This window comes from Vicia villosa, linkage group LG6, assembly GCF_029867415.1.
Source record: "Vicia villosa cultivar HV-30 ecotype Madison, WI linkage group LG6, Vvil1.0, whole genome shotgun sequence".
In the NCBI taxonomy this organism is placed as follows: domain Eukaryota; kingdom Viridiplantae; phylum Streptophyta; class Magnoliopsida; order Fabales; family Fabaceae; genus Vicia; species Vicia villosa.
The window spans coordinates 8,694,909-8,711,005 of record NC_081185.1 but is presented as its reverse complement, the minus strand read 5'-3'; the positions used below and the strand labels follow the sequence as shown (position 1 = coordinate 8,711,005).

Below are 16,097 nucleotides of genomic sequence, written 5' to 3'. Positions count from 1 at the left end.
ACCTCATGCAAACAGACCCTTAAAATTACCGTGAAACACCGTCATACTAAGCTTCTTGCCGTCGTGGACAAGCCCTAACCACCCCTAAATTACTATAAACCTACTAAGACTTTTGGGATCCTCTGTTTTTATAGGAGGAACACGCACACATGTACTTTCTACCTGTACAAAAGAGAAGAGATCAATGATTATGTTGAAACAACGGATTATATATTTATATATAAAGAAATTAGTAGTTTGTTATTTAATGAGAACTTATAAAAAAAAAGTGTATATTCTAAAAATAAAAAAGATGTTAGTGTCATCTTAATAAGTTTTAAGAAAATCACCTTAATTTTCCCTATAATAAAATATGTATATTCTATTTTCCATTAAAAGTTCTTTTTAACACAAGGGTGGTAGTTGATAGAATTAGAATCCGGTTCTCATTTCAATTGCAACTTGTTACTCCCAATAAAAATTTCTTATGTTTATTATGTTGTTAATTGGCCTAAAAAAGACATTGAAAAAAAATTAGAATAATTTTCATCTTTACAAATCTTACCTAATATAGTAGAGGAAACTATAAATACTATCTAAATCTTCACTCATTCATATTACTTCAATATTAGGCTTGTATAAAAAATTTCAATAATTTCTCTTTCAATTTGAAATTTATAAGAATTTTTGTACATGAAAAACTTTGATAAGTATGATACCTATCATCTTATCATTCTGAAAATGATAAAGCAGAACATGAGTTGCATTCTGAAAGTAAGAAACCAGAACCAAAAATTACAAATTGAACGCCTTATTCTTATTCTTATTTATCTACATAAGAGGTTTTGGAAAACAAACTCACTATGTCATATAAAGTTATATATGTACATGAACTAATTAATCTGGTTCTTGTTCAGTTTGAACTTCTTCATTTGGCATTCAACAAGAACTATTACAAACAAGGTTGATGAACAAAACTGGTTTTACAGTTTGAAGCACCGAAAAACATGATCACCGATATTTATAGGCGACGTTACTACGAAGTCTCGTGAAAGTTATGTGACCTAGACATTGCGGCCGGATTGGCCTGCAAGACTGAAGATACTTGGTCTGAGTCATTTTTGTTGTCTATCTTTGAAGGGAATGCTTGAAAGAGTCTTCCTGATGGAGTTGGACTGGCGGTGTCGTTTTTAATCCCGAGTGTTGTCCAGAAAGGGGTTTTGTCTGCTTCTCCCGAGTCATCGATCCTCAAAGTTTTTGGAAACCAGAGACTTTTTTCCATGCTACTTTCTTTCCTACCGTCTTCCCTTGAATGTTTACCTAAGGTTGGAGAGTTTGGACTAGAGTTAGGGCCGGTACCGTTCGGTGATGAAGGTTGTGCTTGCCACGGGACGTTCCATCCACCTGGCACGGCACAACCCCAGTAACTTGTTGTGGGATAGAGCGGCAAAGAAAATCCCGGTGGAGAAAACGCAGGTGGTGGAACCGGTGATCTCCATTGCATTGGATTCCATGGGAAAGGACAAGGAGTTCCGGAAGGAAAGTAGTGACCTTGTGGCGGGAAGCTTTGGCTGTACTGCCTAGCTTGTTCTTGTGATACGTTCGTGCTTGCACCTTCTGTCGACTTTACGGAGGTAACCGATGATTTATTAGATTGATCATCGTATTTTTCTCCACTTGCATGCGGAACACGAATTCTTAGCTCTTCAGGTTTATGAGCAAGTTTCAAAACAGATGCCATCGATTCAGATAAAGGTGAATCGGATCCAAACGTAAGGACTGTGCCGTTGCATTTCAAGGAAGGGTGTATCCGAGAATTCTGGAGTGTTGCTTCAGAGACAGTTATCTGTCGGTAGTGAGAAGAACAGCTCTTGTTCCTTCTGCGACCAGCACCTACGGGTACGTTTCTCATGGTTCCACCGGCAGTCCAATATCTCTGACAATTTTTGCAAAAGTGGCGAGGTTGGTTTACATTGTAATTGTTATAGTAGCAGAACTTTGTGTCCATGCTACTACAGCGTGGACACGGGATTATTTTGTCGGGTTTTTTGAGGCTCTTTTCCTGTGAATTACTCGTTTCGTCCTGTTCTTCTTCAGTCTTCGAAGTTTTCAATGTAGCAACCTCTTTTTCAGTTGACGCTGTAACAGATTCTTCGCCAGTCCTAGAGGCTGCATCTGGATTGGTGAATTCTTCAGTCGATTGTGTAGGGGCTCCATCTTCATTCTTTTCATCAATTGGTTTTTCTCCCGATGTATCCTGGAATCATGAAAACCACATCTTAGTATTTTGCCAAGATCACGTTTAATAACTAAAATATTGACACAAACATGAGATACGATACACATGCTATGAAACATCAAAACTAGTAATAATTTGATAAAATAAAAGTGATTGAATGTAACCGAATGTATTGTGCCGTATACACCTTCAATCTAAAACACCGACAAAGACACTAGATACGATAAGATGCTCTGACACATCAAGACTAGTAATAATTTGATAAAATAAAAGTGATTAAATGTAACCAAATGTATCGTGTCGGATACAATTTGAAACACGACACAAACAACATGTACGATACAGATGCTCTATCACATCAGGACTAGTAATAATTTGATAAAATAAAGTGATTAATGTAATCAAATATATCGTGTCGGATACACCTCCAATTTGAAACACAGACACAAACACCAGATATGATCCAGATGCTCTATCACATCAAAACTAGTAATAATTTGATCAAATAAAAGTGAGTGTATGTAACATGTGTCAGTGTCAGAAACACCTTCAATCAGAATTGTTAGTAGTACTATATAGGTTAACAAAACAGAACATCAATTACAAATAAGTGTTGATATAAAAAAAGAGCAGATTACAAATTCTACTTTATTGGATTTGGAAAATTTCATAAAAAATAAAACCCAAAAGTCAAATTGAAAAAAGAAATTTTTTTTCACCAGCAAACTGCTTGATTATCACAAAGATAGACCAGAAGAATCAGAAAGATAGAAGTAAAAAACAAAAGTACAGATCAGATTAGTTTATGTCTGTAATCACAGTTAGTTTGAAGAAATCACTAATAAGCAATTTTCTCAAAGCTTTTGATTATAATCAATTTATTTCATATACAGAACAAGCTATAATTCAAATACACAGTGATTCTTTCAATCCATCAAAAAATCAAACTTCATCATCAAGCAAAAAACCAACACCAACCCATCAAATTTTTTTTCATTCCAAATAAAGGGTCATAATCAAAATCAAAAATTTCTGAATCCCAAAAATCAAAATTCTACCTTTTCAATGCTATTATGAGACTCTCTAGATGAGTTTGTAGAAGAATCATGATTATGATCATGAATACTGTGATCAACAACAACATCAGCAGAAGACAAAGGTGAAAGACCGACAAGAATCTCCTTAACCGGAATTGTTTTTCCGAAGAGTTTGATGGCAGAGTCTTTTGTCTCCAACATTTCTGTGTTTTTTTGTGGTTATTGCTAAAAACAGATAAAAAAGGTTGTTTTGTCTAGAAAGAGGAAAAAAAGTAAAAACTGTAAAAGTGGTTCTAGAGAGAGAGAGAGGGGAGAGAGAGACACGTTGTGAGGAAGTGTGAGAGTGTGGTTGATTGTTGTTGATCCGTTGAGGAAGGTTTGGAGTGCCACATCAGAAGGGAGATGGAATTTGAGCCACATATTTGGTTTGTGGTATTTAGAAGATCTTTCTCTTTCTTCCTTTTTGAGTTTCCTTTTTTCTATCCACCTGTGTGCTTTGTCTTTGCGGTTTGTCATATCGCACACATTTTCCTACTAACTTTTTCTATATTCTAAATGTTTTATTTAATTACACTTTCATCTACTTTTTAATGCATTTAGAGAATTAAATTTTTTATTTTAATTAATGGAACCCGTGCATTCGCACGAGTTGGTTGTCATATTATTAGAATTTGTTGAGATATTATTAGAATTGATATTATTCAATGTAGTTTATTTTTTATAGATACAAATAATAGATATATTAAATAATTAATATATATATATATATATTGAATAATATTAAATACTCCTTTTGGTCTTATTTATAAAAAAAAAAATTCACTTTATAGATAAATTGAGTACGCTCAAGTACAATTTAATAAATGATTTGTCATATAAATAGTTGGATTGAATATATTATCTTCGAGTGAATCGTGATCGTTGAAGAGCGTAGCGAGAGATATTTCATTTTTTCATCTTCATTGTTGGGGTTCTCAAATCCGAACTACTTTATTCAAACAATTTGCATCTTCAACCTATTTCTTTATATAATCTACATTGAATCCGATGTATTTCTATTTTATCCTTTCATTAATTTTGGAGTTTTTATTTGTGTTTGCACATGGAAACTCCATGAAACCCAAACATATAAATTCCCCGAGGAAGTGTTTGTTGATCAACCTTTGAGCTTCGTAAACCCTTCCTTTATTGATCACGTATTCAAATTGAAAAAGGCTCTTACAGTCTGAAATAAGCTCCAAGAGCTTAGTATGATCGTCAGAGCAAGTTTCTACTATAAAATAATTTTCAAAAAGGAAAAGTTGAAGAAACCTTTTTTATCAAAATATATGAGCATGACATTTTGTTAGTTCAAATTTATGTAGATCGTATCATTTTCGGTGCTACTAATAAGCTCTTGTGTAAGGAATTTCTGAGATGATGTAGAATGAGTTTGAGATGTCAATGATGGGGGAGATTAGATACTTCCTTGGTCTTCAAATTCATCAGTTTAAAGAAAGCACCTTTATTAATCAAGTTAAGTACTACAAAAGAATTACTCAAAAGATTCTATAAGGCTTGAGAAGCCTATACTAATTGCTATTGTTAAAGGATGTAACAAAAGATTTCTTCAAGAAAACAACAACAAAGAGTGCATAAGGGTCTTTGACATGGACAAGAGGTGGAAGACCACCTGAAGATGAACTATGTTTATTGCTAGTGTGCAATATGTGTGCTTCCATTTGTGTTTACATTTACTTAATTTTTTGTCAATTATTGGATAAAAATGAGGAGTAAAGTGTTAGTGTGTTTTATTTATCCTGATGTTATGACACTTGTCTTGATATGTTGATTAGCATGTTGATAGGAGTGTGCTATTCCTAATGGGAGAGTAGTTATTGTGGTTGCTTGCTGGATGCAACTATTTAGGGGGCATGATAGTCTGTCAGGCTTGTTGGTTCTATTGTATTGCTGCTGTTACTGGAGACTGGAGGATTTGTATGCATGATGTCTTACCTGATGTTCCAACATCTTGCCTGATGTGGAAAATCCTGATGTGAGACTTTTATTATCTTCTGCTGCATGTGCCTCTGATGTGTGGATTTTCTGTTGTTTTGGGTTTCCTTTTAGAGGGAGAAATAGTGTTGTATGACAGTGGGAGTAATGGACCTATTTGATTGTACAAGCTCTAAGAGTCGTGTTGATGTGATGTCATACCACATGTCTGAACATCTGATTTCTGAGGAGCTTGAAAAAGAGGTCTCTGTGTAATTGTTGTGTATCTATGATATATTCTTACGTTAGCAGTTTGTATAAAGTTTACATGTTTTCACGTAGCTTGTGTTTTTTGGTTGTGATTCTATTCCTATCTTCAAGACTTAATTGTGTTTTGGTTGTTTTAGCCAAAAATTTCTAAAGGGGGAGACTGTTAGATCCATGGTTTTATGGTTGGCATAAATTTTGCTAAAACATGGTTCTTATCTGATGTTGAGCAACATGTTGTAACATTTTGACCAACTGTCATGACATGTTCTACTGTCATGTGTTTTGACAGATATTATACTAGATGTTGTGACATACTATACCAGAACATCATGAAAATTCAGTTGGTTTAATTCCTTGAAGATTTGATTGAAAAATATGAGATTTTGGTACTCATACAGGTGCAACAAATCAAGAATATTTTAGGGACAATGCATATTTGATTTGGTTTCATAAAAAAGATCTTTGAAACTTTTTAGGAAACTTGGATTTGATTTGATTTGTTCCTATTTTTTGTGAAGATCTTGCAGTTGATTGAAAAAAAGGATAAGATTAGATTTGATTCAAGAGTCCAAGCCTATACTGTAAGAGTGTATAAATAAGGACTTGCTAAACCTAAAATAGAAAGAATTCACAACAAGGAATCGTGGGTGCAAAATAAGGGTTTAAGTTTTGGAAGTCTTTTAAGGTTTTAGTGTTTTTGTTTGTATGTCACTCATGTATCTTCTAATACATTGAGGTAGACTGATTATTCTCACTCTTGAAGCTTTTAAGCAAAAGAGTTGAGTATTGTTCTTGGTTGAAGGTTTTAAGCAAGACCAAGTATTGTTTCTTATATGTGTGATCTTTTATTTGGCTTCAATCATTGGGACTGTGATTGGTTTTTGTCACTAGGATTGTGACTGTTTGTAGGAAGTGAGAGGGGGGTCTTATATCTAGAGGGTTCTAGGTAGAAGTCGCACAAGGTAGTGATTAGGCAAGAAGTTGTAAATTGAGACTGTTTAGGCTTTGAAATAATATTATCATAGTGGATTTTCTTCTTGGCTTCGTAGGCTCCAGAGTAGGTGACATTGCACCGAACTGGGTTAACATATGATTGTGTTCTTTTACCTTCTGCAATTTAATTATGCATAGTTTCTATTTTGGCAAAAATGTTTTCTTTCAACCGGTAATGTTATAACATATATCTATAAAATAAGAAAACAAGTGTACCTGGTTAAGACCTATTTGCCCTTTGCTTAAAAAATTCCACCTATTTTTTTTGGGGGTAAAATGTGTCTAAATATTACTTTTTGTGACTAAAATCTGTTTTTGGTTTCAATCTAACTAATGGTTTCATCTGTTTCTCTCTCTATTGGCCAAAGTATGTACAATTTGCACTTTTATTTCTAATGTAACTGAACCAAATAGTGCAGTATCCTCTTCCAAACAGTATCTGTATCCATTTTCACTTTTTCATTACTCCCAATATCCTCTTCCAAAGAGTATCTGTACCCATTTTCACTTTTTGCACTTTTATTTTTTCTTGATCTCACGTTCAGTTCCCTTTTGTTTTTTCTCAGATTGCTTTTTTCTTCCTTCTCCCTCTCCTTCTTCCTCCTTCATCTTCTTCTTACTTCTCCATCTCCTTCTTCATTGTTATTATTGAGTTTCATACAAGTTCGATTTTGATTTTGATTTGGTGTTTGTGTGGTGTCGTTTTTTTTTACCTCCCCGTTTCACTTGGGAGGACGGCACGCTAGACCCTTCACGCGAAATTTGGAAGGAGAATGCGCCCATGGTGGGATGAATTTTGTTTCAGTTCTTCCTACGATATCACACAAACTTTCTTATTGTCCTACGAGTAGGAAAGGGAAAAAAAAGATCTCAACTAAACCCTAAGAGTTTGCTAAGTGTGGGGATTCACCTAGACTAGAAATTCTGGAGTCCGGGGGGTCGGTTATACATAGGGAAGTGTTTAAACATCCTACATATCTGTAGTACTCTACAGGAACCTTCTCTGTGTCTAAATGTGTTTGTGCTGCTAATGATTATTGGGAAAGTTTCTCCTTTGTATTAGGAGAAGGAATTGAATTGAATAAAAGAAAGACAGACAGACAGACTGACTATTTTTGGTATTTTATTAGCTCGCTGAGATTCCTTGTGAACCTCATGCCTACATATCCCTAATGGAAGTCAGAGCTTAATGTAGTTCGGGGAACTAATTAATTATTAATTATTTTTGGGTGCCTTGCTTGAAGCTCAAGGTTGAAGCTTGAATTAAATCTCTGTTTACGGTAAAGAGACATGAAGTCATCTTTATAGAGAGGTATTTCTACTATTCCACCACAAACATTAAAAGAGTGACAGAATAACTGAATTCATTTCATTCAAGAGGGGGACCTTACTTGTGTGTTTGCAAGTATGCCAGTCGCGTTCTCTTAAATGAAAGAAAGATGCTCATCCAAATTAGGGAAAGTTACCACATGTCTGGGTTTTACTGCCAGCTCATGCCTTTCAAAATCCTAAATGGGAGACTTGATTAAAATGAAATGTAATGTTTGTTTGTTTGAATGTGGTGAGATAGAGGAAAGATCTCTCTATAGAGATAAGCTATGTCTATCTACTGTATAAAAGATTTGATTTTTTAACTGGCTTGTATGAGGCCCAAGCTTGAGGCTTTTTTGATTGTTTTTATTGACTTTGGGAGATAACTCTACTGGGGGTTAATTACAGGGAATTTGTGTTCTGTACAAAGCCCAGAATTGAGGCTGACTCTAGCTAGGAAAAATATTATTTTCTGCCTTGTACAAAGCCCAAGGTTGTGGCTGACTGAGTATGAACGACTCTAATAGGGAAAAGATCCTAGATGTTAGGAATCTTTGACACATGAAGTATGGTTTATCTGCCTTGTACAAAGCCCAAGGTTGTGGCTACCTGAATGATGAAGGACTCACTGGGGAGACTCTATTATCTGCCTTGCACAATGCCCAAGGTTGAGGCTGACTATTAACAGGGGAGTTTTATTGTTTTGGTGCCTTGTATGAAGCCCAAGGTTGAGGCTAACTATTTTTGTTGGGTTTTGACTCTACTGAAGGATTTATTTATTAAAAGACTGATTTTTTGGAAGCTAACCCTTTCCAGGGATTTTGACTCAGCTGGTGAGTCTATCTTTTGAAAAGAATGATTTTTGGAAGCTAACCCTTTCCAGGGGTTTTATTCTTTTAAACAGGTTTTTATTAATTGACTTTGGAGGCTAACCCTTTCCAGGGTTTTTACTCTTTTGGGGAAATTATCTCCTAAGAGAAATGAATCTTTGGTTTTTGAAGAAGTGATTTTGGAGGCTAACCCTTTCCAGGGGTTTTTGTTAAAATGATTGGCAGAAAGATTATCTAGTGGAGACTTCTTGTTTAAAGCCCAAGATGAAGGCTGACTCTTGCTGAGGATAAGCAAAACATGGATCCTAGACTCTGCTAAGGGAAATTGATGAAGATAAGGGTGACAGAGACTGTCCATGTATCTCATTCCAAAAGGTGTACTCAATGTAAAATTGAGACAAACTTAGCTTGTTTAAAGTCTGGTTTAAATTGGAAGAAACTCACCAGGGTATGTTAAGAGGTGACTAAAGACCTGTTCCTATGTTTGTAAGAAACCTGATGGGTCCTTGTATACAAGCTCAAGAGGAAGCTGGAAATGCTTTTAAGAAGCCTGTGGGTCCTTGTACAAAGCCCAAGAGGAGGCTAATCGAGGGTCATCGAGGGTCCTTGTTATAGCACAAGAGAAAGCTGTGTGGTTTTGAACTTATTTTGGCTCTAAGCAAATGGGTAAGAGGTTTCACCGGGAATAATTCCTCTTTGGGTGGATGTGTCCTATTTTTTTGGATTCTAAGGTTTTTGCCAAGATGTTTCACCGGGAATAATTCATCTTGGGGGTTTGAACTACAGATCTCTAATTAGGAAAGAGCCTTCACCGGGAAGACATTCTCAATCCTAGGTCATATTCCTATAATATATATATAGTTTAACTATCCTAGGGTTTACACTCAAACGTAGTTCTAAACAAATATATGCACAGTTTATATTTGACAGTAATTTAAATAAAGACTGTAAATTGAAAGCTTGTAAAGCCTAACCTGGATGGAGTGGAGGCCTTTGAAGAAGTATGTACAAAGCCTTACCAGTAATTGATGGATAACAGTTGAATATATATATGATAAACAGTTAAGGGTTTTGAAAACAGAAGAAGTGAAGATGGACAAAGGTCACATAGGTATCTGAAGAGTTTCACCGGGAATAATGCCCTTCAAATACTAGAAGAATGTTTTGAAAACAGAAAGGAGATTTTGTAAATACAGTTTTGAAAACAAGCTAAGAAGAGAAGAAGGTGTTGGGACTTACACTCTATTAGAGGCCCATTTGAAAATGATTTACTGTTATAAAAAACAGTTGGAAAGAAAAGATTGAAATGATATAAGGTTTTGTCGTTTGAAAACCTTAATCGTCTGTTTAATCAGAGATTGAAAACAGTTTTGCAAATTGACAAAAGTCAACTTAATCAAGGTAAAGATAAAATCTATACCTAATTAAGACCTAAATGATTAGGGTTTTATCATAAAATTATTTACAAGATAATTAGGTTAAAACAAAAATGAAAATATATATTTTTAAAGTATTTAAGAAAACACTTAAAACATACTATTTTAAAACTAATTAAAATATATGAAATAAATAATATTTTTATGATTTTTTGATTATTCATGAAATAGGTATATTAAATAACAAGTGTGTGAAAAATGAAGTGAAAATGATTTAATTTGATAGGTGAATTAATTGTGTGAAGTTGTGAGAAAAATGAAGGAAATTAGTGGTAAAAATAATGTTTTGGTCTCACCATGGTTTGAACCCACGCCCTTTATGTTACCAGTCCCAAAACAACACCACTGAGCCAACGCGCGCTTGGTGACAATGTAATGGTTTCGTTGCAATACATATGTTATTCAAGTGTATAGAAGCAAAAAAAGAAAATAAAATCAAAAGGTCTGGGGCGAGGGGGATTCGAACCCCAAACCTTGGGCACGCGCAACACACAAACACTCTTTACCACTGGGCTATCACGTTTTAGTCGTTTATGAAACAACTACCATTCAATATAAAATAAACTTTAGCCTTGAATTTGAATTTTGCGCGCCACCACCATTGTCATCTTCAACCTCAAGCTTTCAGATTTTTGAAATTCTGAACTCTCTCAACTCTCAACCATTTGCAAAGATGTAAAGACCAAACTCGCTCTAAATTCACTCACGATTCCAGATATGTAACTAATATGAATTTATATTAACTATATCTACTGAATTATCTAAAATACGTGAAGAACCCTAAAATTTGAAATTCAAATTAAATGGCTATACTGAAGTATAAATGACTGATGATAGAGGCTTTTTAATCCTCTGATGATACTGAATGAAATGGTATTGAGTTTTAACCAAAAAGGTACACGAATTAAAGAGGTGGAGTTGAGAAACTTACCTCTGAAAATGAAGATCGTGAGGATGTTAGAGAGCACCTGGGTTTGTATGAATGATCCTAAAAGCTTCCTTGGGACTCAGTGATGCTAACTGGATGCTTGTTGTGGCCTCAAACCTTCTGAATTGCTCTACTCGACTCCCTCGATTTGAGCTTCAAGTGAACATGGAGGATGATGAATATGCAGTTATAGATGAGCTGCGACCATTTGAATAGCTTCACTACACCCTAAAGAATGTGCCTGGATGCTTGACCTTGCTTGGAACCTCCTGAATTGCTCTGTGGTCCTCCAACTGCAAGTGCTCCAAAGTGAAAGCAACAATGGTGTTCCTCCACTTACAGAAGTGATCCAGGTGCTTGGATCACCTCAAATGAACCCCTTTTAGAGGTTAGAATGCTTACTTTCCAAAGATAAGCTCTGTTTTGAAGAAAACGATTCTTCTTGCCAAAGAACTTTGAAAAACCAATAAGCAAGAGGAGAGAAAGAGAAAGCAAGGAATATGGTTGCTTTGGTGTGTTTCTGAATGAGAAAGAGCTCTCTATTTATAGGCAATTGGTTCAGAGCAATTGTGTATAGTGAGCTTGCTTAGTGAAGTGAGTTTGGTTTCTTAGCCATGAAGAAAATTCGAAAATATCTCAAATGCAATGATGCATTTTCGGGCTAGCTTCCCCAACCATTGATCTTGTATGATCTTAGGGAACATTTATGATGCAGAGGAGAGTTCTAATTGGCTTAGAGCAAGATTCCTTGATGATTCACCATTTGCCATAAATTCAAAAATGCAATCATTACATAATCACATGCCTTTGTTTTTGGGAATCTTCTTCAATCCTTATGCAATGATGGAAATTGATGTATGGCATGCTTGCAGATGTATTAGAGGTCGTGTAGCATCACTTAGTGAAGCTAATTGCACAAAATTGCAAAGTTTCAAATTGTACATGACCTATAATTTCACTTCATGAGGCCAACTTTGGACAAGCATAACTCCTAGCTCAAAATGAATTTGGAGAAGGTTGAGCACAATTTGGAAAGCCCTAAACATCTACTTCAAATCATTAGTGTGGGGTTTCTTCAGAATCATTTGGGAAAATTGTGAAAAATGAGCTCAAAGTTGGATGAAAACTAGGTTAAAACACTTAGAAAAATTTCTAAGTTTTTATTACCTAAAGCTTGAAAATTCCAAATCTCTTAAATGGTTGATCTTTTGAAAAAAGTCCCTATGTAAGATGTTGTTTTATTTTGCAAGATCTACAACTTTCATGTTGGAAGTTTTTTGAGTTGTGTAGGTGAAATTTTGAGTTCCCACAATGCCCTCAAAAACCCTAATTCCCGACTTTTTGCTCCTTGATGATTCTTCTTGAATTTCTTTGGTCAAATGACTTTAATATCCATATATTGATGATATTGATCTTTTAAAGTCATGGTTTGACCAAAAATCTTAAAAGTCAAAGGTGATCCCATACAGTTGACTTTTTCCAGATAAAGTGAGATTTTGGACTTTTGTGTGGAATTAAGATCTTCTCCTCAAATGAGTGATGTAAATGGGTTATATTGAGGTAGTAGAGGTTCTTGAGTCATGTCTTGAGTTTTGGATCCATGCCCTGATTAAAAGTCAACTATCCAGGTGAATTAGGTTAAAAACCCTAATTGTCGACCAGATGAAATTGGTGACTGTGGATCTTGAATTGAGGTGTGATGTCCAGTGGATCTTATTGTATGGATCACTTGAAGATGATTGAAGTCTTTAATAGATGTCTTGGAGCTTTTTAGGGTTTCCCAAAGGTGATCCCTGATTTCAGTCCTTGATAGGCTCAAAAACCCTAGTCTGGTGACCTGAGTAAACCTATACTCAGATGACTGGGTGTCTAATCAATCATAGGTGAATATAAAAGTGAAGCTTTTGAGTCCTATGATTGTGTTAGAGACCAATCCTTCTATTGATCGATCCTTTGCCTGAGTTTTCTTGTCTTTGAACATCCTTGATCAAATGCCAGATGAAGAAGTGACTGCTCTGGGTACTTGCTTTGACCTGATGAAAATCCTGAAGATATGTCATCTCAGGGGGGTCAAAAATTAGGGTATGACAGTTTGTTGTTTCAGGTTTGGTGGTGTTGACTCACGCGAAAGGGGGAAGCTTCGTTGACGGTGCGGTTATTTGAACATATGGTGAGCATCTTCTTCTTCAGATCTGGGGTTTTTTTGTTGTTACTAAGTGGTGATGAAGAGGGTTTTGATGTTCTCATATCTTTGATTTTATCTTTGACTCTCTACACAGATCTACGAAATTATGGCGGTGGATATGACGTTTCCAGCGATAGGCAATTTGATAGTGGTATACTATAGCAGCGGCAACACGTTTTTTGACGGCGGGTGTGGTGGTTGGATTCAAAATTATTTTTGTGTGACTTTTTGGTCAGATCTGTCATGAGGTTTGAAGGCTTGCTTTCCCCCAGTTTGTGTCTGCAGCGCTGTTACCGGCATGGAAAACATTGCAATTTTGCTGGGAGAAGTTATACATCTTATGTATTCAACTTACTAATCTCTGGCTTTTGTTATGACAAAATTTGTTTACAAAATAGCATCTTATGTATTCAACTTACTAACCTGTAGCTTTTCCTTCTAGAAATTTTAGATTGATTCTGATAAGTCGGTAGTCAAATTAAAAATTCACTATGAAGATTTGGTTCATGATGTATTCGAAATTGATTCAGATCAAGTTGAGGTTCTGAGCTACATCAAGATACAGGTGGTCAATAATGGTTCATTTTCTGAACGGGATTGTTCTAATGACGAAGAAAAAGATTCTTGAGGTATGGTTTTTTGCCCTTTCAGTTTATTTATATATATATATATATATATATATATATATATATATATATATATATATATATATATATATATATATATATATATATATATATATATATATAAAACCCTAAGATGTTGATTTCAAAGTCTTTGGTACGGTTTTAATTTATGTGATATTTTAGGCAAGTTCTAACTCTGCCTTTATTTTTGTTTTAGCAGGTTGACGAGGTTAAGACTGGATTGAGTTTTATAGAGGAGTTTTGAAACTAACAAGGTATGCCCTTAAGTTATTTTGTTCATGACACCGCTTACAACTCTATAATGAAGTGTGGTGTTGATATCAGAAAGGATCTGTACGGAAACATTATTTTTAGCGGTGGAATAACTAAGGAGTTTACTGCTAGAAATAAAGAAGAATCATGGCGTGAATATGAGGCTAAAAGGGCTACTCAACTTCAGGTTCTGTTTCATTCTTTATCTTTTTATTATATATATGTTTGATTGGACCATAGAGAAATTCTTTTGGTATATATTCTTCCCGCTTTCGTTGATGCATGTGTATTGTTTGATGAAATGCCACAGAGGAATAATGTCATGTGAAACACAGTGATTTCGGGGTATTCGAGAAACAGTGATATGAATAAAGTGTGTGAGTTGTTTGAAGAAATCATGCAGAAATATTGTAGGAAATGTAAGCTTGATATTTTCTAGATGTAATGCTAACGTGACAAATAAAAAACTCTAAAGTAACATTTACAATTCAAAATAACTTTGTTTGAGTTGTAGGTTTTCAAGAACACATCTGGCATCTAATTGTTGTATGCTTTAAGGCATGATTTGGTTCTTTAAGGTGTTAATTTTGGTTATTTACTTAAAATATTTATACTTCTTGAATTTATATTTGATATTGGTGGTGATAGCTTGCTGAGATGGAGAACCATTTGCTTATTATTCTGCAGTTACAGCTTGAGCTAGCAGATGCAAGAGAGAGGACCAGAACTTACAATGATGAATCCTGAAGAATCAAAGTCAAGTAAAATTGAAGATTTTGTACCCATCCAATAAGATATAAAGTAAAAATAATTGTGTATGATTCTTTAACGTCTATGATTAATTGTGTGAGATTCTTTAATCAAATTCTTGAAATTGTTACCAATTGGTTATAATCTGCTACATTACGTTTATAAAATAGTCATTACTCTTCAAGGAAAAATAGTCATTATTCTTCGGTTTCTTCGTCATCGGTTGTTCAGAGTTTGTATTGTGCATATTTTCCTTAACTTTGCAGCTTCTTATTATACGTTTGAATTTGTTTTCATCTTCCTAAATCAAGCCAAAACCTTGCAATAGATATGTCATCTCAAGAATCAAGTCTACACGTGAATTTCGATCACGTCAAGCAACTGTTTGTGGTATGTTCCTTTTTGTATATATCTGTTGAATTTTGTATTTTAACTAAATGTGTTATGTGATCTGCAGTATGGCAGGTTTAGCTTCGGAAAGTTCTCAATTTAAAGCTAAGCAGTATGACACTAAGATGAATGAATTGTAAGTAATGGAGTAATGCATTATCTATGTTGGTGTTTGTATATCATGTAGTTTTAATATTTGTAAATTAATTACAGGCTGGCATTATTTTCATCCAAATTGAATAGGCTGCATTATTCTATGTCAAAATTGGTGAAGAATTGGTGAAGAATAACACTGTCAGGAATTTGTGGAAAGTGCACATGTTAATATTATGTACTTTAGAACAAATTAATGTCCATTAATCAATTCTAGAAGGTTGTTTTGAACCTTTATAATGTTTCACTATATTATGTTGAAACTTTGTTTCACTGTTAAGAATCTTTTTTCAAAGATTATCCTTTAATCATTGTGTGTAAAAAGAGATGGTTAATTGTTTATGGTGAAATGGTTGAACCGAGCTTACATAAGTTTGAGACAGTGAATACGGGTGGTCCGAACATGGAGAAGCAAGAATCTTCAGGAAGCAGCAGCTTAAGTGTCAGTAGTGCAAAACATCGGCAACGCATTTCTTCTTCTTCATCGGGTAGACCATATGATGTTCCTTGAAGTTGATCCTAAGTTTATATAGTTTTCACTTTATTGCATTCTAATGTTTCTTTCTCATATGAATGCCATAAAAAATGTTACAACTATTTTCAGGTAAATGTGAGTGCTCAATTCTGTGGAGTAGCTGAAATGGTTGGACCTGTCAATTTTGACAAGAATGTAGACTTCTGGCAGCAAGATAAGTGGAGGGGGCAGTTTCCTGTGAAGTGGCA

The 16,097-nt window shown here is 34.8% G+C and overlaps 1 protein-coding gene and 1 long non-coding RNA gene across 2 annotated transcripts; one reads left to right on the top strand and one right to left on the bottom strand.

Moving 5' to 3' along the window:
• Positions 1-774: 774 nt before the first annotated feature.
• LOC131608848 (cyclic dof factor 2-like) lies at positions 775-3,638 on the bottom strand. Its single transcript, XM_058880426.1, has 2 exons — positions 3,277-3,638; positions 775-2,236 (listed from the first exon to the last, which is right to left on the bottom strand). Exons 1-2 carry the CDS (start codon positions 3,454-3,456, stop codon positions 1,016-1,018), a joined length of 1,401 nt encoding a protein of 466 aa, XP_058736409.1. The 5' UTR covers positions 3,457-3,638; the 3' UTR covers positions 775-1,015.
• Positions 3,639-15,128: 11,490 nt separating this feature from the next.
• On the top strand, positions 15,129-15,856 carry LOC131611202 (uncharacterized). Its single transcript, XR_009286790.1, has 3 exons — positions 15,129-15,221; positions 15,289-15,357; positions 15,435-15,856. It is a non-coding gene; the product is annotated as an uncharacterized LOC131611202 (long non-coding RNA).
• The last annotated feature ends 241 nt before the right edge of the window (positions 15,857-16,097 follow it).

Coding starts and splice junctions, on each gene's coding strand:
- LOC131608848 (XM_058880426.1), bottom strand. CDS start 3,456: ATGTTGGAGACAAAAGACTCTGCCATCAAACTCTTCGGAAAAACAATT. Junction 2,237..3,276: donor CTCATAATAGCATTGAAAAG/GTAGAATTTTGA, acceptor TCATGATTCCAG/GATACATCGGGAGAAAAACC.